This window comes from Cyprinus carpio, chromosome B17, assembly GCF_018340385.1.
Source record: "Cyprinus carpio isolate SPL01 chromosome B17, ASM1834038v1, whole genome shotgun sequence".
Lineage (NCBI taxonomy): Eukaryota > Metazoa > Chordata > Actinopteri > Cypriniformes > Cyprinidae > Cyprinus > Cyprinus carpio.
Window position 1 is genome coordinate 2772673 of NC_056613.1, and position 26724 is coordinate 2799396.

General features: G+C 36.0%; 1 protein-coding gene across 3 annotated transcripts in view; it reads right to left on the reverse strand.

Annotated features, from left to right (window-relative positions):
• Window positions 1-26724, reverse strand: part of LOC109106774 (syntaxin-binding protein 5-like) — a 45201-nt gene that overhangs the window by 16671 nt on the left and 1806 nt on the right. Inside the window, exons 2-22 of one of the 3 annotated variants that reach the window (XM_042743022.1) lie at window positions 25437-25534; window positions 12165-12246; window positions 11898-11998; window positions 11152-11286; window positions 10924-10987; window positions 10731-10814; window positions 9876-9999; window positions 8821-8899; window positions 8210-8364; window positions 7533-7605; window positions 7319-7466; window positions 7175-7242; window positions 6966-7006; window positions 6470-6690; window positions 4766-4953; window positions 4446-4571; window positions 3250-3401; window positions 1992-2054; window positions 1145-1201; window positions 1001-1048; window positions 44-88 (exon numbers count right to left, since the gene is read on the reverse strand). In XM_042743022.1, the coding sequence (XP_042598956.1) occupies window positions 44-88; window positions 1001-1048; window positions 1145-1201; window positions 1992-2054; window positions 3250-3401; window positions 4446-4571; window positions 4766-4953; window positions 6470-6690; window positions 6966-7006; window positions 7175-7242; window positions 7319-7466; window positions 7533-7605; window positions 8210-8364; window positions 8821-8899; window positions 9876-9999; window positions 10731-10814; window positions 10924-10987; window positions 11152-11286; window positions 11898-11998; window positions 12165-12246; window positions 25437-25534 (2152 nt within the window). The remainder of the gene's footprint in view (window positions 1-43; window positions 89-1000; window positions 1049-1144; window positions 1202-1991; window positions 2055-3249; window positions 3402-4445; window positions 4572-4765; window positions 4954-6469; window positions 6691-6965; window positions 7007-7174; window positions 7243-7318; window positions 7467-7532; window positions 7606-8209; window positions 8365-8820; window positions 8900-9875; window positions 10000-10730; window positions 10815-10923; window positions 10988-11151; window positions 11287-11897; window positions 11999-12164; window positions 12247-25436; window positions 25535-26724) is intronic. The other 2 variants (XM_042743023.1, XM_042743024.1) reach the window with 2 other exon arrangements.

The window sequence follows — 26724 nt, forward strand, 5'->3', positions numbered from 1 at the left end:
CACAGCTACTCCTAGAAACTAAAGTGAGTGAACAAACGCTTACCATCTTTCTGATCAGCAATCATGCTAATTTTCCGGGATATCTTAGCTGTAAAAAAGAAAACATTGTTCTGAACATATAATCAAAGTCATTCATTAGGGAAATAATGGTTACTAAAGTTAAATAAGAATTTAAGTAAGTATTAATCAATCAGTTTAGGAGAGAAATAAGCAGGTTGAGACTAAATTTATCAGCTGGAGGATCATGATGCAGAATGAAGCCAAAGAGCAGCGATGGGCCCATCTTAAAAAGAGACGGTTGTTTATCTAGTATGTTACAATCAGAAACAACTCGATCATGCCCGGAAAAATGCATAGAGATTAGTGGCCATGAAACCAGCACCGATCAAGAGTCAGAACACCAGGAGCCTCATTTCTCTCTAAAATGTCTGTCATTGTTTGTGATCGCACTGTCTATGATTTCAGATGTTCAGTAGAGATCTGTGTGAAAACATGATCTGATCAAAATCAGAAATATGTTAAATGTCTGACATCATTTTCATCATCCTGTGTATTTTTACCCTTGAAATGCACCAGAGCAGAGTAAAAGCCTGTAATGTTAAAGAAGGTTAGAAAAAAGCACTCCTTCAAGAGACAACTTCTACAATGATGAGAATAAAAGTTTTAATCTAAAATTTCAGTGCAGTATTTACAAACCATTTTTTAAAAAAAGATGACAAATACTTTTTTCTTTAGATTAACATGCACTTGCACCGAATCATTCACAACTACTGTTGAAAACTTTAAAAGTGGTAAATACTGCTCTCAAATAAGATCTCACTGGTCCACCATTTACTGGCACACCTAACCACCAAGCAGCAGACACACAAAGCTCAAGTTCAGCTCTACTACGCACTTAAGCAAACCCATTTTAATTTGTTTGGTTAGTTAATTTGGTTAGTGCCCATTAGCACAGAAACGGAGAGACCCAGACTGCTGTAATATGAACATTATACAGTACCAAAGTCACTGGCAACAGTCTTGGATATCCGCTTGCTTTTGGACTTCACTGGAAAATGTATTGAATAGAACCAATCAAAGAAAATAAAAGATTTCCTAGGACAAAAAAGCTGTTTCTAAAAGGTGTGTTTATAATGTACCGTACCCCTGTCAATGAACTTTTGTTTGCTGTCTTCATCAGAATTGCAAGGTGAACCGGAGCCTATAGCAACAACACAGTCTGCATAATAATGTGACACAGCCGATAGGGTCTTACAAAACTTTTGGCAACTATATGCATATCAAAGTCAAATTCCTTGTAAATGAAATGCACTTAGTCAGCACACCTGACTGGGATTCTGACGATGCTTGCAGAATTGTTTTAATTTTTAGCTGTGCTAAAGAATTTTTAACTATAACAGAGCTCCACGTCCAATGCTCTGGCATTGCAGCGTTTGTCAATATGTCTGTCTATAAGTTGCAGTGTGCAATTTTCTGCGTGACCAATGGAATTACATGGGTTTGGTGGGACTACCAGTTTGTTTAAACCATGCCAACAGGGGTCCTTAAGTTCAGTTTAGTGCTGCAGAAATTACAATTTGCACCTTTAAAGGCACAGTCCACACAAAACAAACATGCTGTCATCATGAACTCAACCTCATGATGTATCAATATTGTTTTATTCTCTTTTGTTAAATAAAAGGGGCTAGAATACTTGAAATACAGACACATATTACTAAATTTAACAGTTTTTGGAGTTTGGGAGTATAAAATGAAAGTGGGTGGTGATTAAAAAAAAAAAAAGGAGGATTTCTGTTCTGCCTCCTTAAATACACATTTAAAACAACAGAAGAGTGAGTAAATTATGACAGAAGCTTAATGTTTGGGTAAATTGTTCCTTTAAGGGTCTGTCAATCAACTCATCATAAACTACCATCAATCAATGCTCTCAATTCCTTTTTGTTCTACCAGTAAATTTGAAGGAGAAAGAAAGAAGAAGAGGGAATCTTTACCTGAAGTTGGTGATTTGCATTTCTCCTCTGGTGCGGCCGATGCATCATTACCATCACAAAGACCTGTTAAAACAAACAAGTCTAACTAAACAGCCTGGCTGACTTCACACAATAAACATCACGCAACACTAAAATAATAAATCAACACAAAAATAGACTATAGTGTTAAACAAAGAGAAAAAGAAGAATGCAGACAGATATAAAGAGAAGGACAAGACCTTTGATGAGTGCCATGTGACTTACTGAGGTAAGAAGAACGAAGCTTTTTCACAGATTCAGAATAAAAGTTAGAGAGGCCGGACATGCAAGACTTCTTATGCAGAGTGTCTTTACGAAACCACAGAGAGAGACGAATATTGAAAGGGTGAGACAAAACAATGACACAAAATCAAATGAACAGCTAGAAGGCCTTTGAACTGACAGAGTCCAGAGACTGGATTCAGGGCAGATTGGACATTTCTTCATTATTTTCAATAAACGAGTGGAGTCTAAAAATAATAATAAAACAAATTAAAATTTGACAATAAATCTACAAGAATGCACAAGATAATGATAACTGCACATTAAAATTCTAAGTAAAATGTAGTATTTTTATTTATTATACTACCCAATTCCAACAGAACTGGAAGCTTGTTTCTGCCAGATGATCAAAAAAATAAAAAAGGTAATTGTGACTTCACACAATTCAGACCTTATTTTCTACTAATTGAGACATAATTGGAGATATAACCTCCAATTTAGAGTAAAAAAGTCAATTGTGAGATACAAATTGTTGCAATTATTTTATTTATACCCAAAAATGACTAATAAGTGATTGATTACTATTAAAAAATGAATAAATTTGCTTTTTAAAATTGCTATTTGGTCAGATTTTTTGTATCAGTGCATCACTAACAATAATGCGTAATGTCACATGGCCTTAAATTCATTCTGTTGGCATCTGTGTATTTCAAAGACTGAAACTCAAATGAGTGAACAACAAAAAGAACAAGCAAAGACAGGGGACAGAAAAGAACAAACACCGGTGCCCCTTTTTGAGCATATGGATCGGATGATTTTCTAAGATCGGTGCAGATGGTTCCTCGGCCAGAGACGACCACCTGCAGTTTGAAGGATGCAGGAGCATCACAGTCCGGAGACTGACACTGCTCAAGATGAGCATGTGCTTTACTTTATCAGACAGAAACACAGACTGACAACATGTAGATGTCATGATTATTTGTAAGAGGATGAAGCTTTCTCTTAGATGTCTGTTCACCTGCTGAGGGCTGTCTGGTTTTGCGGGGCGAGCGCGGTTGTCTGTGGTGAGGATCTGTTGAGCCATACAGTTCAGCTGTGCTCATGTTCAGAAGCAGAGTTTTCTGAAGGTAATCAACCACGGCAAGTCCATTACCATTGCCAAAAGCAACTCTGTAAAACACACAACAGATTCACACTACTGGTCAAAAGTAAGGAATATTTTGTAAAAAAAAATAATTTAAATTATAATTTGAATTTAAGCATTTGGATTATGAATAAAAAGTATGTTGATATTTATTATTCATCTTCCTGAAACCTGAAAATATTAAACTTTAAATTCAGCAACAGTTGATTTTACGATTATTTGTCATTTGTTTGTATATAGTTGTTAACAGACTGATTTATTTTATAGACATCTATAAAATATCAAATTCAAAAATCTTCAGCGATGGTAATCAAATATAAGAGCATATTGTGGCTCATTAGATTTGTGCATTTCAATAGTGTTCAAGTAGTAATGAACAATTATTCAAGCATGGATGCTAGGCTTTAATATGATGGATCATGACACATAAAACTTGTCCGAAAGATAATGAACAGCTGTTGTGGAAAGGAAATGTTTTTAAATGCTCAGTAAACACATCATATGTGCAGTAAATGAGCTACTTGAATGTCAGCGGAGACCAGGACAACTAGATGAGCCCCAGAGACATATCCCCAGTGAAGACCTTGTCTCCTAGACAGCCTTTGGGACAAGACCACAGGAACCAGATGAGTCCTCTGCACAATCTAACTTTGCTGCAGCATGGATCAACCTGCTGGTTCGTCTGGCCGGAGGAGAACTGGCCCCCCGACTGAGCCTGATTTCTCCCAAGGTTTTTTCTCCATTCTCTAACCGATGGAGTTTTGGTTCCTTGCCGCTGTTGCCTCTGGCTTGCTTAGATGGGACACTTAATTTCCAGCGATATCGTTGACTTGATTGCACAGACACTATTTAAACGGTGTTATTTGAACTGAGCTGGACAATGACATCACTGAATTCAATGATGAACTGCCTTTAACTGAAAATTGAGTGTTTACTATTGTCCTTTCGCATTGACACACTATTTTCCTATTTAATACTGAAAAGCTGCTTTGACACAATCAGTATTGTTAAAAGCACTATATAAATACAGGTTACTTGCTTTGACTAGTGTTGTCGTTTCGTGGACTTACAGGCCATATGCAGAGTTGACGGCCAGGCTGGTGATCTGTTGTGGTGGCTCCCCGCTGACCCACACCAGCTGAATGAGCAGCTCCACCTGGTAACCTGGAGACTGTTTGAGAGGAGAACTCCTGACCCTGGCCAAGTAAGACACAGGACACAATTAACTACATGCTAATATAAGCACAGACCAAATCAAGTGGTCAAACTTACACAAGAAAAGACCATTTCATTAACATGTGAAGCGACCAAAGTCTGAAGTTTATGTTTTGTTGTTTTTACATGCTGCTTAGGGACGAGTAAATCTGAAATAAATGAAAACAGACTGTACTTGAGACAGGGCACATTATCTCGCAGGCCGTCAGACGAGTTGTTGCTGCTGGTGGAGGGGTGGGACTGAGGCAGGCTGGTCTGAGGGCTGGATGAGGTTCCTGGGGTGGAAACAGCTGACACCTGCTCGCCTCCGCACTCGGGAGACTCCACTTCATTCAGCTCACACTGCATACGCACCTCCAGGAGCTGCAGACACAAGACAACTGTCATCAGATCTATACAACCATGTGCATGTTCAGGGTTATGCAGGCAGTTGACATAAGGCAATTGTACTCTGCTCATAAGAAAAGTGTCAATTCATTTTCTCATACATTTTCTTCATTTTGTCCATAAACACAATTACCTATGCAAATCATTTAATATTTTAGCATTTTAAACAAAACTGACTGTCCTCATCTTGAACTGTGAGATACAGAAAAGTATTAAAATGAATGATATGGACAGAAATTCTATGGATAGAAATACTAAATAGTGTTGTTGTGTTGGAGATAACAATGTGCTTAATGTGAACGCTGCACTTTATTCATTTTTGTGTTGCAAACTGTTATTGGATGTTTGATTTGAATGTGAAAAGAGGCTCCGCCCCCTGTGTGTGTAAGGGGAAACAGAGAGAAGGGGGGTCGGAAGAGTGCCTCGCTGGTTCAAGGTGGTTCTCTCAGAAGTCAGGGTGTGTACGGTGTGGGTTGTGGCCAACAACAGCCCAAATCCTTGTATTAGCCTTGTCTTTTTATTTTTTTTTTATTATTATTCTAGGCATTGAAATGATTTTAGAGGTTGACTTACATATTACCTTGAAAAAAATATTTTATATTAATTTGAATTCTATATAATTTTTTTTCAAGGTAATATGTAGTTCATATGTAAAGTCAAAAATCTAAAAATACAAAGAAAATGCCATAACTCCCAGAAACAATTGAAGGACACCTAACAAGTACAAAATTAAGAAAAAAAACAGAGGGACAAACAAAGGAATATCTGGCAGAAAATAAAATATATAGAAGGGACATTAGATTGAACTGCATAAGCTAACACTGTTATTAACTGGTATAATGAAATATTAACATTTCTACATTTGTATACACAGATTTTTCTTGTAAAGTGACTCACCAAATTAATTTCTAATTGAGAAATTTCTTGGGGAACTTTATTATATTATATAACACTGCTAATACACAGACAGGAAGATATTCTCCAGGCTTGTAAGTATAAAGAAGAGTTTTACCCACTATTAATTATATTTGTAATATTTATGTACAGCTACTTCCATGTTCATTTATTCAGTCCTGCGGTGTGACACCTCCTCATTAAAAAACAAGGTTTTTAGCATTAATAAGCATAAATAAGTGAGAGCTTTACTCATTTGTGGGAATGCAGCATATGGTATTCCAACTGTTGGAAACCATGTGTCAAAACAACTTCATGCTTAATGAAATATCCTGCAGTGTGCATACTAAACTCCATCTAAAACGGCTTTAAACAGCATTTTTATAATTGTGTTATAATCACCATGCAGTTTTTAAGACCTCATATTAATATTAAGCATTTGTCACAGTAGGACCATTTAAAATAAACTTGTTAAATGAAGAACGTAAATCAAATGCTGACCAGCTGCATCTGAAATGTGCCTTAGACAAAACTAATATCTTGTTCATTTGTTCACTGCACATTTACACATATATACATGCATTTAAATGGGTCAGACCTGAACCACTTCAGTGGTGACTTCCTGTTTGCTGAACCTGTAGACTATGACATGAGCCGAGACTCCAGCCACACAGAGAACACGGCTCTCTGGACACCAGGACAGAATCTGGATGGCAAACGGATCTTCATCCACAATTTCAGTGCTGGATTTCTCCTCTTTACCGTGGGGCTTCTCAAACACTTTCGCTGTTTTCAGCTTATACAAAACCTGCAGCATTACTGACAGACACAAAAGAACCAATTCAACATCTTTATTAGTTACAAATTATTAGCAGATCTGATTAGCAAATCTACAAACTTCAACTGCATTTTCTGATTTAAATTGGAGAGAAATCTGTAAAATATCTGCAAAATCTGTAATAATGTCTTAAATGTAGAGAGTGTTTTACTCTTGGCAGCTGAAAGCATAATCAAACTGACCAACTAAAAATAATGCTGTAGATTGCACTTGTGACATAAAACATAAAAGTATGTTTTCTAAGACAGAAACTCACATGCTGAGGCATCCCAAAACTTGATCGATCCATCAGCATGCCTGTTGTTTTCAGAAAGAAAACAGAAGAAAACAATAGCAGCCCTGGCGCCAAACAGAAAAGCATTTTTCCTTCCAATTCCAAAAAACTATTTCCCTCTCTAATCCAATTATTATAAATGAAAAGGCTTCGGTACAACAAAGAGTGTGTGCATGTGAAAGATCACTTACCCAGTGATGATAATCTCTGAGAAACTTAGTGTTCCCTGGCCCCAGTTACCTCCACTTATGGGCCATTCCTGCATTAAAACACAGATTTGGATCAGCCGTTTTAGGACTATCCATTTTCTTAAACAGTGGAGGGCAGAACATTACCTTTTTACTGAACCCTTGTCTCTTCTGTCTGGAGCCCACTGAGTAAAGTGCAGGAATGACTTCAGCTGGACAGTCCGCAAAATATTCGCAGCAGGTTACTGGAGACTCGTGGATGGACAGAGGATATGGATTCTCAAAGATCGGATACCTGCGCAGAGAAGTTTTTATAACAGCTGCACAAACCAAGTGTGTATAATGTTTGGCATTTACTCACCCAATCTGTGCAAGGTCAATGACAACCAAATCCTTCTCCAGCAGGACAACAACCGCATAAGGCTCCTGGAAATCTGTGGGGATACAGAAGGAACAATTATTTTAAACACTTAAATTTCAACAAAATACCACTTTTTTTCTTATTCATTTACATTAAAAAAAATGTTTTTGATAAATGCTTTTCATAACTATATTTTTATTTTAGTTCTTCCATAAATGATCTACTTTGTAACAACAATTGTCCAGTCTAAAGATTATAGTTCATTAAAAGAAAAACAAATCTAAAGTATTTTTTCCTCTCATTATATTGCCCAACATAGAGCACTTTGTCTAGTTTCAATTTGTCAGTATTTAACAAAAAAAAAACTAAACATAAATAACATAAATATGTCATAGAAAGCAAATATAAATATTATAAAAGTATCTAAAAATAAAAGAAAATAATAATTTCCATTATATTGCCCAGCCCAACAATATAGTAATTTGTCTAGTTCTGATTTTAACTACAAAAAAACCCAATCAATTAATTAAACATATATTAATACATATATATATTAAAAAAAAAAAAAAATTAAACCAATGCTGATTTGTTTTGCCTCTGTTGTTTTTAAAGTCACTGTTAATTATACAGTAAAGGTTATGGGAGAAAACCCAGCGATAGGTGGGGCAGTGACTTGCCGTTTGGATATGGGGTTTCACACAGCGTAAGGAAATCCACTATGGGGTAGTCCATCTCCAGCACTGCAGTGCTTTTCCCATGCATCACAGTCAGACAGGCTCGCCTACCCACTGTATCATATGACAAACCTCCACACAGTATCATGAATGGGTCCTTAACAAAACAAATGAACAAATCTCATTTTTTCCATGATGCAAAGAGAAGCCAAGCCGGAAGTGAAACAAATTAGTGCTTCATTCAGAAAGAGTGGAATGAAAAAACTGATTAAAAGCAATACAAAATGTACTGTCACATTAGCTGTATATTTTATGTCAGTCTTCTGAAAAACATCATGTCATCCCCGTAAAACCAATAAAACCAAAGCGTCTATGCCAGACAGTCTCTCACAATGCAAGGTTTCACAAGTCTCAAACCAATGCATCATGCTCTGTTTGCTTCCTGAATGCAACCCTGAGTAAATGTATTGTCATATTAGCTGTATATTTTATGTCAGTCTTCTGAAAAAACATCATGTCATCCCCGTAAAACCCATATAACAGAATCGCCTATACCAGACATTCAACGTGTGCAATGCACCATGCTCTGTTTGCTTCCTGAATGCAACACTTACCCTGCCCTAGTAGTTTTGTACTCCACTTTCAAGATGGGTTTGCAAGGCTCCGGCTTCTTTCCATCCTTGGGCTGTTTACCTGGGAGAGAATACTGCATGGTTAACAAGGTGTGCAAATAAATATGCCTTCATGTATTTTATTTCCTTTTCTATCACCAGTCTCTGTAAATTATTATCATGGAAACCACAATAAATTAAGTGTAGAAAACTTTAGGCACATCATGCTTTGATTTTGATTCATTTGATTCTAATTAGATTCCAAAACCATTTTCAGTGCATCTACTACTCATTTTAAAAATAATAACATTTTAATAATTAATTTCTGTAAACAGATTCTGCACTTTTGATAAAGAATCTTAATGCAATTAAATAGATTGTGTAACTTAACCCTTACTAAGGATTTGAATTTCTTCAGTGAAAAATCTGGAGTATTATAGCTGAATTTTTTTATTTTTTAAAGGTTGAAACACACTCACACAGTAAAACAAAATGAAAGTAGAGATAGATAGAAGCAGAGATTGTCATGGCTATGCAAACATCTATAGTGGTGAACAACAACAACAACAAATATAGTTTTTTTTCTCTCCCATTTGCACCAATAGCAAAAATCCATGATAATGTATCTATGACTTTACAAATGAGGAAAAAAGTTTAGGGAGATTGATTACATTGGTCAGAGAAGAGAAAGATGTCAAATTTGCATTCACACCCTTAGCCGCTGTGTTAGAAACACTCACGCTGTTAGTAAGCATTAAAATATACATAAATTTGTTAGATTTACAACACTGATAACTGTTGAAACGTGTCATCATAGTCTGTCAAAAGAATCCATAAGTAAGTCATTCATAGGCTGATTGCCTTAAAGTATAGTGACTCTTTAAAAACAATCTGTTTCAGAAACCTGTTTGGAAACAATCATTGGTTTATTTAATTGGTGCTGCTAATGGAACTCAAATGACACACTTCACCTCTACGGTCTTGTAATATTTATTCTGTGCTCCCTGAAGCGCTCAACCTGAGGAACTTGGAAGGGAGTTTGTTTGGGCAGAACTTACCATGTGGCGTAATGGTCTGGGCAGGCTTGGCAGGAGCGCGTACATTCCATGTGGTAAGCGTGCCATCTGAGTGACTGCACACAAACTGTTTCCCCTCGTGATGCCAAGCCACAGAGTGGATCGCCTACAGGCCAAACAAAAGATGAGTAATCAACCACAAGAGAAATCAGGTCAGGCAAACTACGGTTCATGGGTTGTGACAGCATATACGAGTCAACAATAATAAACATAACAAACAAAGATCTTAGTTCTGTTCCTCATTGATAACACAAACACTTCTGAAAAAAGTTACTTCCTGTAAACTAGAGTTGTTTATTTGAGTACTCAACAGATATATCAAGTGATCTGTCCATTTAGCCACATGTCACCATATGCATGGTAAGAAAAAAAAAAATTTGATGTTGTAAATAACACAAAGGTTACTGGAGTGCGCTTCACAAAAAAATAATATTTCAAAATGTTTTGATTATATATCAATATGGCCATAAAATAATGATAATTATTATTACTACTAAAATAAAACATAAAATTAAAAAGGAAATGTCAAATAAAATAAAAAAGAGCATTTAAGAAGAAGAATTGTATTTTACATTACAACTGTAACAGGAAGGGTGGCTGGAATTGTACAGCTGTTAATATATTTTAAAGTAAAGTTTACTGCATTAAATAGAATAACATGCAATAACTGATGTGTTTTTGTGATCAATCACTACTGTCACATCTGACAGTACTTGGAGTACATCCCATCTCTACTGGAGACCTTCCTTCCTTCCTTCCTTACAGAACGAGACTAAGTCATTTTGCTTTAAACAATGCTCTAAGTCCATGGCCCATATCCAACAGTAACAGTCTCACCTCGTCATAGTTGTACCGATAATCAGCCTTCTTCGATTTCAAGTCCCACAGCACAACTATGCCACACTCAAAACCAATTAAAAGCTGCAAAAAAAGGAGACACAACTTTTCTGAAATGATGCAATTTGATAGCTGAGCAATCAAAAAGTGTTCTGTAGGAATATACTTAATCCAAAAGGTCAAGGCTTCGTACTTTTCCTTCATCCATAGGGTTATCGCTGATATGAACTACAGGTCCAGGGTGAGTCTTTGAGGAACTGTTGAAGAAAGGTGACAGTTTATGAGGAAAATATTTTGAGGTGGTATGCAGAGATCAGGCATGATGACCTTGTCTAAATATAAGTCCTTTAAAATCTCCCAAACCCAACAGTAGACGAAAACACATAAGAATCACTGGAGTTCACTGTGTCTAGACACTCACAGTTCGATGGCTTTGTTCCACATGATGACATAGCCTGAGAGGGTGAAGGACTCCACATTGACAATGTGAATGTTCCCTCTTTCCGTGCCCACGTACAGCCATTTACTCTGAAATGGCAAATGGCAAAACGTGATCCTGCCAAAGACAAGGAGAGAGCTGACTTAATCAAAGTGAAATATTCCCTGTGATTATCTCATACGATGGCGACCATTTGACTGATCTGTGCCTCGTGACACATTAAGGATGAAATGGCAATAACAGCAGAGTGAAATCTGGCAAAATGAATGAGTCACGGTTGAGAAATCATCTGGTATTTCTGTGGACGACTGTGCATTACTGCCATTTGTGTGATGGGACACCAATCAAGAACACTTGAGAACATTGTCCTGCCCTCTTGTCTCTGAACAAACATTTATTTCAAGCCTTCATGGTCTGTTGATAAACAGAAAATGTAGAAACTTAAAGACAAAAACTTTGAAAGACCAGGTAAGGCCAACTTTTGTATTTTCTGAAGAAAATTTGAGTGTTTGTCTGTGCTGCCACAAAAGCACAAAAGCTTCTCTATTGTTGATAAGTACCTCTCATCAAGTAAAAGATGATGTTTTGTGCATGCTGTGTTCCCAAATGCATGTTAAAATGCCTCATTCTCAGAGCAGATGATTTATATATATAATTTGTGTATCGATAAGGACACCAAGTCATATCACAACAGTTGCGCATGGTTTATTTGTATACAGGACGCTTACCTCTCCCGATTAAATTTAAGAGAATGAAGGATGGCTGGAAGTTTTTGCCTCAGATTCCACAAATGAATACTGTCATCTGCCAAAGCACTAACCAGTGCCCCCTATGGACCAAACAAACAAGAACACAATAAAGGACTAAAGATATCTACATTTGTAATTCATTACATTTTGAAGATATTAAAAGACTAAACATTCAACCAAAAGCTACAGGCAATGTCAGGGAGAGGGATAAGACCTGGAGAAAGTAAGAAAGAGGGCAGAACTCACTTCATTGACAAGAAACTCCAACTGGATGACGGCCGATCCGCTCTCATGCTGGCAGTAACACTCCACTCCTGCTCGGCCGAATCTGTAGGCTCAGTTAAGGTACATACATCTCTGAACACCTTAGAGTCCCTGTTAAATGTGCTGAACACAGGATATGATGACTAGTGTATAAAAATGCATTGCATAATTAAAGGTATATTTACTTCCCACACAGTATTTTTTTTTTTCGTTTGAGATGAGAATGTCCAAGCTGCAATTTGCATACAACAAAACTAGATGGTGATTTTTGCTGCCAAGCTCCATAAAGTAATGCGTATGCTTTCAATTCTTTAGAAATCATACAATGATTTGTGTAAGAACAAGTTGGCTTAAATTTTTATTACTCTTACACGTGTTTATGGCAAACAGCACTGATTATTGCATGTCAAATATAAGAAAAACCTCTTGGAGCTTTGCAGTAAAAATCATCAGTTTTCACTGCATAGAGAAGAGCTCATACTTTTTGACCAAGATTCTCGTTTTGTGTTTAAGATAGAAAGAAAAAAAATACAAGTTGCATAACAATCAATAGACTATAATACTGTACTGTATGATTATATAAATAAACTGCAAAAAGTCACAGCATCTAAAAATATACACCTTCATATACATTTTAATATAAAAACTAGATGTTGAGAAAAAAAAAAGTCTTTCAACATGTTCATGGTACTTCTCAACTACTCAAAGACAACGTAAATAAGCCACCAGGGTCGGAACTAGAGGGAATCCCAGAGGTCTGTGCGTCATATTACCGAGGGTCTTGTCCATTGACTTAACTAAATGGATTATACAAAGTCTCTAATCAGAGTCTTAAGTCTTGTAAGTAAATGCTGCTTCAGCCCTCTGGAGTAATGCACTGTAAATGCTCCCATAAACCCCTTCTCCAGCAGGACAACGACTGTCTCAGTCAAACAGTCATTCATGTTCACCAGCACTTTGTTGCACTGCATGCTTTCTATGTGCATTTAGGCACAAACGAAAGTTCTGTTCCATATCAGGTTGCAGATTCCAGCGCTTCATAATGGGTGAGGAAATTGCTGTAAAGTTGGATGTTTATGCTAACAAGAGTTCAAATCTGTTAGATCGTTATATAATCCAAAGAAAACCCACAGATACTTTATAGCGTTCACTTTTATAAAGGTTCCAAAAAGGAGTTTTCTCAGCAATGCTATTGAAGAACCTTTCATTAAATAGTCCTTAAAAAAATAACCATTAGAAGACATTTTAACAGCCTAAAGATCCTTTTTCCACTCTAACGAACCTTTTGTCAAATGGAAATGGTTCCAATGGATGTTAAAAGTTGTTCATGAAAACAAAGATGCCAATTAATACAATATAGGCAAGTAAAAAGAGTCTATGTGACCCAGGGCCGAAGGCTATCTCACTCTAGCAATATCCTCAGATCAGAAAGCTTCTTATCTGCCAAGAAGAATCACTGCAAAACAACATATGGACGCTGTATGTTGTTACCTCAGGACATCTAACACACTTCTCATGCCAGGGAATGAATGCTAAAATAGTTGACACTATAAACAGGAAATGGGTTTGTCATCCGTATTGAATCAGCGGTTTCCTGCAGCAGTGTACTAATTTCCTCTTGAGTGACTTACAACTGTGAAAACATATTTATAAGACGTGAGAACCCTACAAGTACACAGAACCAGCTTAAAGTATGTGAAGCTTGACAGCATCTAATATGTTAACTCCGTGTTCTTCAGTCACACGCATCCTACCACTGCAAGCTAATGCATCTCTGTTAAACAGATCAATTATGGTAAACAGCATTGGTAATACTGTGCACAGGAAGAGAGCCATTGCACTGAAGATGAACTCACCTTGCTGACGCGACAGTTTGCGAACAAGACAGCGCCAGAGAGTGCAAGAGGGCAATAAACTAAAAACAAGACGAAGCTATGGCCTGTTTCATGCATTTAGTCATGTTAATATTTCACAGCTTCTTCATAAAACACACTAGAGATTCACTGATCTAGAAACTTGCAATTGCTCAGCCACTTTTAAACTGGGTGCTCTAACCTACCAATTTATATCCTTAAATATTACACATTTAGTGAGTAACAAGATATCAGAAAATCATAAAAAGTCCAGCTTTTTTTTTTTTACTTCCCTGCAGCCTCAGCCCTATTAATCACAGAGACAAAATTAGAAAAACAGATACATGAGATATTATGGACATTAAAAGCTGACAGGAACTTCAACATTTCAGCTGTAATTTTTGCAATGGCATGCACCAGCATTTATTATGGCAGATAACCAGGACTATGGAAAAACTATATTGTTTTGTTTTGTTGTGTAGAACAAACAGTGTTCTACTATATTGTGTTATTTTGAAGGAAAATCGAACATAGAAATATTCAATGAAAGAATTACAGAAAAGGTGGTTCAGTGTGTGTGACTTATATTTACTTATGTAAATATTAGGAGGCCTCGCTGTCGAAGAACTTTACTACAACTGGCATGCTGAGTTCAAATACCCAAATTTAATTACCAAAACTGTATTTTCTGCTAAATGAATGAATGTAAAACTTTATTTTCAGTTTCAGTTTTCAGGTAAAACTGTCATTTCGGTGCATCACTGGGGATAGCATATGGCTCTCTCCTGCATTCATTTCTTGAGATGCGCTGATGGGAAACCAAACAGGGATGTTTACACAGCAGACTCGCCTTCACCATATTTGGCAAATGGACTGAATAAATAACAGAGGGCTGTTATAAATAAGTTGCAGTGGACCACTGACTCATTATTTATTCATAACTGTAAGCATCAAGCCCTTGACCAGACAGTTTCTGCTCAGCTTAAGCTCTCTGTGGCACTGGATCAGAGCCCAGGGTCAGACAGCAGCTCTTCACATTCCCTGGGATCTGGAGCCCAACCGAACAAACCAATCGCTATTCGATTCTATTACTGGATATAAAGATCACCACAAACCAGCAAATAACACTTTTTTAAGAGAGACACAGAAGCTATAGAACAAAAGATGTGCTGTTAAATATATACATATTAAAGTTTTCATTTACCCGAAAAAAAAATGTAATTTACATTTATTCATTTAGCAGACGCTTTTATGCAAAGCGACATACAATTGACTTACAAGTTTTGGTAATTGAATTTAGGTAACTCTGTATACTGTTCAGGGTATTGTGTTCTCAGGTGATATTAGTCGAAAAACGAAACGAGATGAATACGTGACCCTGGAGCACAAAAGCAGTCTTAAGTCGCTGGGGTATATTTGTAGCAATAGCCAAAAAACACTGTATAAGTCAAAATTAATGATTTTTCTTTTATGCCAAAAATCATTAAGATATTAAGTAAAGATCATGTTCCATGAAGATATTTTGTAAATTTCCTACTGTAAATATATCAAAACTTAATTTTTGATTAGTAATGTGCATGCCTAAGAATTCATTTGGACAACTTTAAAGGCGATTTTCTCAGTATTTTGATTTTTTTGTTTAGTCAGTTTCTTTGTTTTCTAATATTTGAGTTTTTGAAATATTTTTTTTTGTAATTATTGTCCTTTCATAAATGGAGATTTTTTTTTTTAAGGTTTCAGATGATGTATAAATCTCAATTTCGTAAAATTGACACTTAAAACTGGTTTTGTGGTCCAGGGTCACATATTAGAATGTGTCCTGTTTAATTTTATTTTTTCCTGTGCAAAAAGTAATGACTATCATAGGTTTTTACCATGATTTATAGAATAAACCCACTTTGCCACTATATTTAAAACTACTAGGTTTTACCAATTTGTCAGCAGGAAGTTTTTAAAATATATTAAATTTATATTTTGTATGTAGGAATTTTTTAAAATATATTAAATTAAATATAACAGATTAAGCATGTTGTTTCATTTTTACATAAATATATCTGTTATTCTGAATGACAATTTAACAACAACAACAAAAGAAACTAACACTTCATTATGAACAAAAACAGATCAGAATGCATTTGCCCTATTGACTTTTTTTTGTCTTTTTTTAACAAATGACTAACACTTGGTTGCATACTGGTGAATTACTGTTCTATTTAAATTCACCTATAAATATACATTGTGGGGGAAAGTTAACTGACTGGTTGCATAAAATGTCAGTCAAATGGCTACTTCCTGTCTAAGTGGGCAATTCTTTGCCAAAATACATCATAGTGTTCGACAATAACTTTAAACAGACCATCCACTAAACACAGGCTTGAGATGAAAGCTGGAAAAGATGATTACATGTGCATTCGTAAGGATCTGGATTCACTTAAACTAAACATTCCAGCTGGGCTTCAAACTAGGGCCACTGTACAATGAGCCAGTTTGGGGCCTAAACAAAAATCACTGTCCTGTAGAGCAGAACTTTGCTGATCTGTGAGGTTCCATCTGTATAAACTGGCCTAGAAAACACAAAGTTAACTTTTTCCTTTGAATGTCTGTATTTTTATTTATTTATTTGTGAGTGACACTACTTTACAATCATTTCCGATTAATATTCAATATGTACATGCAAAACAGTTATAAAGTAAATGCTATAAGAAGCAAGTGAACAAAGCTCTGTAACATTTCAAATGGTAAGTCTACAGAAAAGTTTTACTTTCTAAAGCATCATATTGCAGACCACAATGGTTGACTCCCTTCAAAAGAACAGGCGCTTCCGCTGAGAGCAAACAGTGCAATCTGATAAGGGTGCTGTCATACTATATTTCCTAATAATACAGGCCTCAAGTGCAAAAGATTACAATGCAGCTAAAGCGTACAGGCTTGTCAATGTTCCCTGCAAGCAGTGACATTTGTTCCTGGGAACTTAACAGTGCCAACAAGGCAGTAAAGCAGCTCTCAAAAGAGAGAACAAGGAGGAGAAGAGCAAAGCAGAGAGGAGATGAGAATGAAGACGAGATGACGTGGAAGGTGTGAACTAGTCAGAAAACTATCCAGAGGTCCAGAAACGATCTATTAACTAGGAAAGGAAGCTCAAGATTGTTGGCGTAAAGTCTTGCTGGAAAGTTGTTAAAGATTGAAGGTTATTTATGCCTTAGATTGAAAAAGACAGACAATAGATAACAACACTGCTAGGTGTTGCTAGGGTACAGATAGGAGGTTGCTAAGGTGTTTCGAGTAGTTGCTAAGCGGCGTCCTGTCGCGATTACATATATATATATATACATATACATAATAATTATAAAAAAATATACATATATACATATAAAATAAAAAGAATGAATTATAAAAACACATTTTTTAACAGCTCTTAAAATAAATCATATGGGCCGATTTTATTATCATTTTTAATTTATTTTATTTATTAACAATTTCAAGTGAAACAAAAAATATTGTATGAGGCTTGCACTTTAAGTGACAAACTGAACAGAATTAAACCATTGTATGACAATTAATCACCAGCACAATATTTGTGATCATGACATGCCTGTTTTAAGTGGTTGCTAGGTGCTGCTAGAGATCACTTGACTGTTAAGGTGTTCTGGTTGCTAGGGTGTTGATAGGCAGTTGCTAGGGCATAGTTAAGCGAACATACTAATGGTTAATCTCAATCAGCTCCCTTGTTCAGTAGTAAGGGCACTGATCAGGGAGTCGGCCATTTTAAGGGCTGTCTCAGTCACAAAATCCTTCCAGTGCACTGGAACGTTCGCTCCCTGAAAAATCCCACAATGCACCGCAAAAACTAGAAGCATCGGTGCTCACTATGCTCCCTTACCGAAAATAACATCACATTTCTGAAGCATGAAACATAAACCACACAAGCTAAGTTGATAAATATAATGACAAGTGATAGAAGATTTAAAAAGACAAACCGTTTTTAGTATATTTCAACATAAACACACAGCTAGAGAGGTAATGAATACATCTAATTAACATTTATAATTAATATTCGGCTGAAATGTTGTAAGAACATGTAACAGAACGATGTGTTTAATTAAAGAGAATGAAAAATAATATAAAAATTAGATTGGTCCTGTCTGTTGTTTATTAATTCATAGTTCTACTATGTTGTCTGTTGACGTTGTACGTAATCATGTCACTGGAATTCGAGTGATCACTGTCCCAACGTGCAGCGAGTCAGGGAACTTACCAGCGACCAAATTCGTGTACACAATCTACTGATTCACGAGCTCTGGAGCTGACCCTAGAGGCCCCGATATACTTCATAGAAGTTCGTTTTCGTTCTTCGTTTGGGGGCAAAAAGAAGTTCGAAAAGGCTGAGCAACGGTATACGGTTTCCAAAATTTCCAACACCCCCGTGCTGCTGGAGGCAGGGTGTAGATCAGGGATCCTCAAATCTGGCCCACGAGATCCACTTTCCTGCAGAGTTTAGCTCTAACCCTAATCAAACACACCTGAGCATGCCAATCAATATCTTCAGGATCATTACAAAATCACAGGTAGGTGAGTTTGATCAGGGTTGGAGCTAAACTCTGCAGCGCGTTGGCCCTCCAGGGCAAGATTTGAGGAACCCTGGTGTAGATTAATGTAAACATGTTGCAATGCTCGCACGTATCCCCTAAACACAACAACAATGAAATGAAGAAGTGTAGGCAATCTAGGTGTGAGATGGGCCCCAGTGCTCAGAATATTATAGAGAAAAGAATAATGATTAGCAGCAGCTCAGAGTCAAGTATCATGTTTGCAATACAAAAAACCATTGCATTTCCATAATCAGTCCTTTATGGGAAGTGTGAATGGCTCATAGTCTAAAAACTTTAGCATGAGTCGGTTTGTTAATTTTTTTTGTTTTGCAGCTCAGAGTGTTTCTCTACGTTGCTTTTTGCATAACTCTGGATCGTCAGCACCAAGCTTTGTTGCAATTTCTTTCTAGGAATTAAATGCTTTCTCTGAATCTTTAAAGTCTCTCCGCGAGATGATATATGTGGCAGTTCAGCTATTCGAAACTCCAGTGTATTCAGGAGATGTTGTTCTAAGGTCGGACCTCCGTGGAATGAGAAATGAACCAAAAAAATTAAATAAAAATTGCACGTCAAAGAAGATGGAGTTCCAGAACACACCCACTGATTGTGTAAACTCCCCCAGAAAGTTCGCTTTGGTCAGGTGTTTCGAACTGCCGAAACAATCTGAAAACAAACTTTGTTTCAGCCTGATTTTGTTTTAAATGACATCATATCAGTTTGTTCTTCATTTTCGTTTGAAGTATATCGGGTCCTTAAGACATGCAAATACATAATGGCTTTGCTAGAGAGCTGTTAAGGTGCTCTGAATGGTTGCTAGGACACTGCTTGATTGATATTAAAAATATGAATATCTAATATCTAAAGCAGAATCTGGCATGCTTCGGCAAACAGACATGCACATACTGTACCACATTAATGACAAACTCTCTGTGCAATGTAAAAAAACAAAACAAAAAAAAACTATAAAGCTATTTGACTCTACAGCTTGCAAGTCGAGATAGGATCTGTCCAAACAAGATTAAGAACAGTAATCAAACAGGCCCTGGGTGCCTTAAACAAACTCTGGAGGAGTTTTAAATGGCCGTTATTTAAAGCCCTTGGAGTTGGATGCTGCCAACAGCAGCCTACAAGAGCAGCAGAGAGGAAAGGGTCATAGATCACGAGGCAATCAACACTGAAACACCACTGATGATACTAAAAATAGCACTAATCAATTCAATTTATACCACGCTAAAACCTAATAAAAAAATTCTTCGAGCATGAATTGTAAAGCACCACTGGCAACGTAAATAAGCAAGGAGCTCCGAAGATGGTATCAGTTTTCAGCACACATTTCCTCCACTTGGTGAGATCTGGGTGGCACTTCCTCATTCAGATACGTTTCTTAATCCATTTTTTAGTGTGCTCCTACGCCTAGTGGGTGGTGTCAAGTGTAATATTACAAAATTTACCACAATATTTTATTAATCAACACTTTTTCTAATCTTCACAAAACACGTATCTTCGCAAAGGTCTGCATCTCAAGGTTCCATAATTGGCGGTTATTTTGTGATAGAAGTAATATTGTAACAGAAATTTATACATTTGTGACAGGAAAATGCATACAAATATTACAAGTATTTTTGGTATAGTGCCACAAAATTTCAATGGAGCATTTTTGGTATGGTGCATCTCACAGGAACCTCAATTTTTTTAATATCAACTTCAAATCTGGAAAATAACTTATGGTTTTGATTTTAAGAATTATTTTATATAAAATAAAATTTTAGTACAGTACATTAGAAAACTTTTTTAGTCTCTCATTTTTGAAATGCTTTCACTTTAAGCAATAATCTAAGCCTTCTTTAAAAAAAGAGACAAACTTTAGGTCTGTATTTGGAGCATTTTCACATCTATGTTAAAAAATGAGGTGACTTGAGTAGTTAAACCGGAGTAATTTAAAATGTGTGAGTGGTTTTTAGTGCATCGCTACATGTTTACTTGCTGGTCCAAGTAAAAATAACCCACCTGCAAGTCCCTGTGATATTCTGGTCTCTAGATATGGCTCAGGACCCACTTTGGATATAATTTCTTTGCTGAAACAAACATGAATGATGGATGTTTACATCCTGTGCACATTTAAAAAGATTCCTTTCCACAAGTCGCCTAATTTGAGATTTCATATACATTATCTCTGCAGCACATGCAGGATGAGTTACAAGCCAAAGTTTAATATTTATGTACTGTAGTATATACATTTTTTTATAGTTTTCTTTATACAAAAAACAAAAATAATATATCTATTGTACTCTTTAGCACATTAGATGATGATGCTAAAAAATGTGCATTAATCAGTTAAATTTATATTATGCTAAAGCCCAATAAAAAATTGAGTTACATGCCTTACAAATAAATAGAATTATAACCCACGCCAGCAGAGACAAATTGCACCATTTATACACTAATCCCGCATTAATCAGCTCATTATGAAATCACTATGTTCATCATCATTAACATCTGGTAAACATTTTACAGTACAACTAACACTAAATTTTACAGTTCACTAATAATTAAAACACAGATTTAATACATCTAATGTACTCTTTAGGTCAGAATGTTGTGGCTCAGAAACCTAGTCACATGCTTTTTGACCCCATGTCACTCTTTTTTAACCCCACATCACCTGACTGGTTAAAGTTCTTACAGCATTATGCAGCACTCATCTTCAGTGAGACAGTTGTGAACTAAGAAAGGATGCAAAAAAAGGTGCATTCTCAAAGAACAGGAGGCAACTTCCTCATTTGGTAAACCACAGTGGCTTGTGGTATTTCTAAACACAAATGCAAAGAAGGCTTTCCTCAATCGACTGACAATGTAAAAAAAAAATGTGATGCTCGACTCAGGCTCAAGTTTTTCATGTTTTTGTGGGTTAAACAGAAAATTCTGATTTCTTGGTTTAAACATGTATCTTAAAGAAACACTTTAATGTTTCTTAAACACTTTTGTTGGCAGTGGTTGATTAAGTTTTTAAGTCTTTACCACGCATAAAACTCCATGGAGCATAATCACAACCCTCTACATTGTGAGTAAATCACTTCACTCTGGGCGACTAAATGATGTCTAATATTAGCCAATGGCTAATAAATTCTTAGTTTTTACTCGCCAGTGTGTGAGTTGGAGGCTGAGTATAAGTTTAGCACAGATATATTTTCATTCGCTAAATACTCTGCCTGAGCGCTTCAGAGTTTCACTCTCCGTCAAGCGATATGTGATATTTTTTTCTGTTCATCTCAATAGATGCGCAGCACACCTGTGTTTGTGTATTTGGCTTACCGTAAACTCAAGTGTGAAGGCTCATGACTTGCCATCGCTTTCTCTTACTTGCGCAAAGTGAGAGAAAGAGAGCGAGCGAGAAAGTCTTACATAACATGCAGAATTGATGCGCTACATGTGAACGATATACTTTGTTGTATTTACCTGTCAAAATAAAGAAGTTCCTTTGGAATTCTTCAGCTTTTAAGAACTGTCGGGTTTTCCAGTAGTGGGTGGAACAAATGCGCAAACAACAAACTCATTGGCTGGCGTTCACCTATTATCGTCCTTGTTTTGATATCAGCAAATCAGTTCGAACGAATGCACACAACTTGATTAATATTCATGAATCCAGCAGTTCGTTTATCCTTGGTGCGTTTAATATTGTTCTTATTAGTATAATTAGTGTTTAATAATAATAATAATATTATCAGTATTATTGTTAGTTTTTTCCAATTTTTTACAGGAACACTGAATGACCAAAAAAAGCACCAGCACCAGTGCGAAGTTCAGTTAAAATGACTAATTTGCATTCATACATGGTAACCAAGTTTTAATTTTAATTACTAAACTTCTATTCTATATATATTCTATTATATATATACTTAATATTCTATTAAGTATAGTATTGTATTGTGTTGTATTTCAGTCTGGCGAGTAAACAAAAAAATTTACTAGCCAATGGCAATTAAATTGCCAAGGTGTCTGTAGAGGGTTGAATCAGAACAAAAAGCATTCAACAACAAACTATTTGTCAATTATTCATGCATAAAACCTCATAAACGTTTGCACCTTAGCATTGTAATTTGGAAAAACATGTTTGGAAAAACATCACCAAAACATCACCAAGCAGTGATGAGACAGCACCCTACAACATACTCCCACTATATGGTATGCCACATACAGCACTTTAACTTCAACAGTTCAATACTGGACTATACATACACACTGCATTTAATACAATAATCTACCTGCTACCACTGGATACCATCCAACGCACATCCATGACATTTTGTGTATCCAGTTGATGTATAATCTGTTGCACCTTAACATATTTTATGTATGTCTACATAATGTAGAATGTGTACATATTGCATATAATGTGTTGTGCTAACTGTAAGTATGTCTAATAGTACACTGTGTGTACTGACTATATGTATGTGCAAATTGCACAGTGTCATCTGCTGAAGTCTGTATGGTTATATGTAAATTGTTTCTGCAATTTTTGGAGCACGCTCCCAAGAGTTTCACTCACCAAGGCACATGAGTTGTGGCTATGTGACAATAAAAGTGACTTGACTTGATATTAAAGATCGCTTAACTGTTTTAATACTGTCAAGCATCTCTAACAACAAACTGCTAGTATATTTATTATATAGCCAAGGCAGCTGAAACTCATCCAAACTCCTCAACGACCAGCAAGGTTTCTACATGAAAACACACAGATACCAATCATGTAAAATTAGATATTTACTGTTAGTTAACACCTAACTGAGTTTGTGTCAGCTGAGCCGTGGCGGTGTTTCCCAATGCTGGGGGCAATGAGGCAAATCGATACATCCTGTCTTTTGATAAATAGCCCAGTCGACTGAATGACAGTAAGCCCATCAGCTCTCGCTGCACATTAACACATCCAGGCAACAGCTGAGCAAGAGGAGAGAGCCAATCAACTCAGCTCTCCACCACACAGAACACTGACCTGGTGGGTGGCTTGTGACTTTCCACAAGGACAAAACACCATTGATACAGTAAAGTCTTGGGCAACCTACTGCACACCATTACAAAAGCGTAACAGAGGTGCACTCCCACGACCAAGATTCAAATCTGACACGAAATAGTCTGGCCTTCAATCATAAAGCCTTTTTTGGTACGGACGGGAAGGTTAACTAAAATCATGTGTCATGGTGTATTTCACAAAATAGATGATGACATGAAATATTTTTGGGAAGTAGACATGCATTGTGACATTCCAATACATGTTTGATAATAAATTTGTATGAAATCATAAATCTAGAAGAGTTAAAACAGACAACAAAGAATTTCTGTAAACAACAACAACAACATTTCAGAGGACCCTGTTAATTTGAATAAATTAATAATAAATTATGACATTTTAAAAAGTTTTGAAATCAATTGATTAGACTTGCTTTTGATTGTTAAAATTTAATTAAACCATTAAAATGGAATCCATAAAAAATTAAAGTGGAAAACTGAGAACGAGAACAGACTTCATGTTAAAATGTATTAATAAATTATTGTTAAAATTTGATTATAATTGATTTAACAATTAAAGCTGAATCTACAATGACTTATTTTTTATTTGCATTTTTGCAAGTTTTTATGTTTGAAAGGATTTTGTGAAAACCATGATATAAATACCATTAAAAAATATATTTAAAAATTCTACCATTGCACATATATACCACCCAGCACTACTCTGTAGCCATGTTTCTTTCAACAGAAACAATGGCGTGGTGTATATCTGAACACGAAAACACTCAGAAATAAAGCTGCAGCAGCTTTGCTGAGTGTGTGTGACTCTAACAGACGTGCCCAGCAGGACCAGTGATGTTTCCAGCACGTGCGAGGTGGATTTCTGGCAGATAGTCGGCAGCACCAATGATGAGACGAGCTCTGCAACATATGGCAGTGGAGCTGCTCATGCCACAGTGGAGATATCATTAATGAGCGCAGTTCCTCTAGGAATAAAGACCCTGCTTCTAGGAAATGTGCCTCTGAAATGAGGCTGCTCGTATGCATGACTCTGTGAGAAACTGGCTCCTTTGATTTTTACCGCCTGGAATCAACTGACCTTCTCACTGATGACTGAGCATATAGTGCATTAAAGCATCAGTTTTGAAATGCTCAATGTTTATATGTTTTGCATTTTAGCCAAACAATGGAGGTACTGTAGATATGCGCCCAGGCTAATATATGTGAGATTTCCACATTTTTAAAACAAAATTTTATTGTTTCCGCCATTTTTAAAAAACTACGAGCCACATAGTTTTACCACAGTTAATAAATATTATATTAGATATCAGCATTACATCAGCCACCCTGCCTTAGATATTGGCATTAACATCATTACTAAGACACATCAGTCGATCAATAATACTAGGCATGTTGATTTGCTAACGCTAATTCTTCCACAAGCCCGGGTGTCTTTCATGTTTCTTCAGTCAGTAGCTCCTATGATGCTTCTCTAGGGTTAATATTCATATCTCCTGGGGGGAACAACAAGGCTCTTAAAAGCTGATTTGCCAGAGGATGTTGTTACTTGTATTTTGCAACTTACATAATCATATGTTTCTGTGGAGTTTAATAAAAAAGAGCCACGCATGCTTTGAACAAGTCAATTAGTTTGTGCAACAAGACTTCCAGCACAGAAGGGTGGGAGGACTGCCTTTGTTGAAATATACACAAACAACACGACCACATTTGACATTTGATCATTTGACACTTATTTCCCCCAGGTAAGTTAGGCTGGGTATGGTGCCAGCTCTTCAAATAAAGGATACAATCTCAGGGCTCCACTTTGTGTGCCAATAGCCAGAATTTTCTGCACAGGGTCAAAAGCCATGGAGGAGGGTTGATAGGGAAAGCCATGTCGCACTGTCTGTGAAGCAGAAGATGATTTGCATTAAACTACAAACATGACAATGGTGCTCTTAAAGGAACAGTCCACACAAAAATGAAAATTCTTACTGCCATTTAAATCAAAACCTGTGTTGACCATCAAGTGCATTATATTCTAAGTCTTCTGAAGCCAAAAGATCACTTTGTATGAGGAAATTACAGAAATGTAAATAATGATTTGCTGGTAATAATGTCTGTAACTAAACACAATGCACAAATGTAAAATTATGGTGTTTTTTCAGACAAATTTTCTTTTCTTTTATTTCTTAAAAAATAAAAGAGGAAGAGGATTTTTAGGAAACAACCTATATTTCCATCTATTCCTCATACAAAGCAGTTATTATGTTTAACTAAAACTTAAAAAAAAAAAAAATCATCACTTTAAATAAAATAACAATTAGCTAAAATAAAATAAAATATAAAAAATAAACTTATTTTATTTCAGCTAGTTGCCAAAGCTCATTTTTATTTAACTTAAGCTGATATACAAATAAAAAAATTAATAAAAATAAAATAATAAAAACTATGTAGTAGACACACACCAAAAAAAAAAAAAAGGTAATAAAATGAATTAAAATTACTAGAATATATTAGTATAAATTACTAAAACATACTAAAATTAAAAAGTGAGGTTATAAAATTAAAAATACATATAAATAAAGTAATTTTAAATATTGTAATATATAATTTTTTAATTTATTGTAGGAATATAAAGCATGTTTAACATGTTTTGGGGAGCTTTACAGACATGTTATTGCATGCATAAAAATCTACAAAAATTGGGTATTTGTGTTCCATGAATATACTTCATGAGGGTCAGTTATTAACAACAACAATTTTAACTTATAGTTGAAACAATTCAGTAAAACACAAATCATTCAAATCTAGCAAGGCCTGTCTTCTCATTAGTGGTTTTAGTAATGAGGTAGGGGCCAGGGGTTTCAATTCGGATTTAATTACTTAGAAATTAAAATGGATTTTACAGATGAGGTTCAGACAACAGGATGCTGAGAAGCTGAAGTTGACAGCTGACTAACATATGAATTACTGTATTGATACCATGGTACAGTGATGATATCAAATGGTAATACATGAGACAATAGATAATGTCTAACAAAAGCCCAACCAATACAGCCTGCTGGATACCAGAGGATTCTTGTAGTGATTACA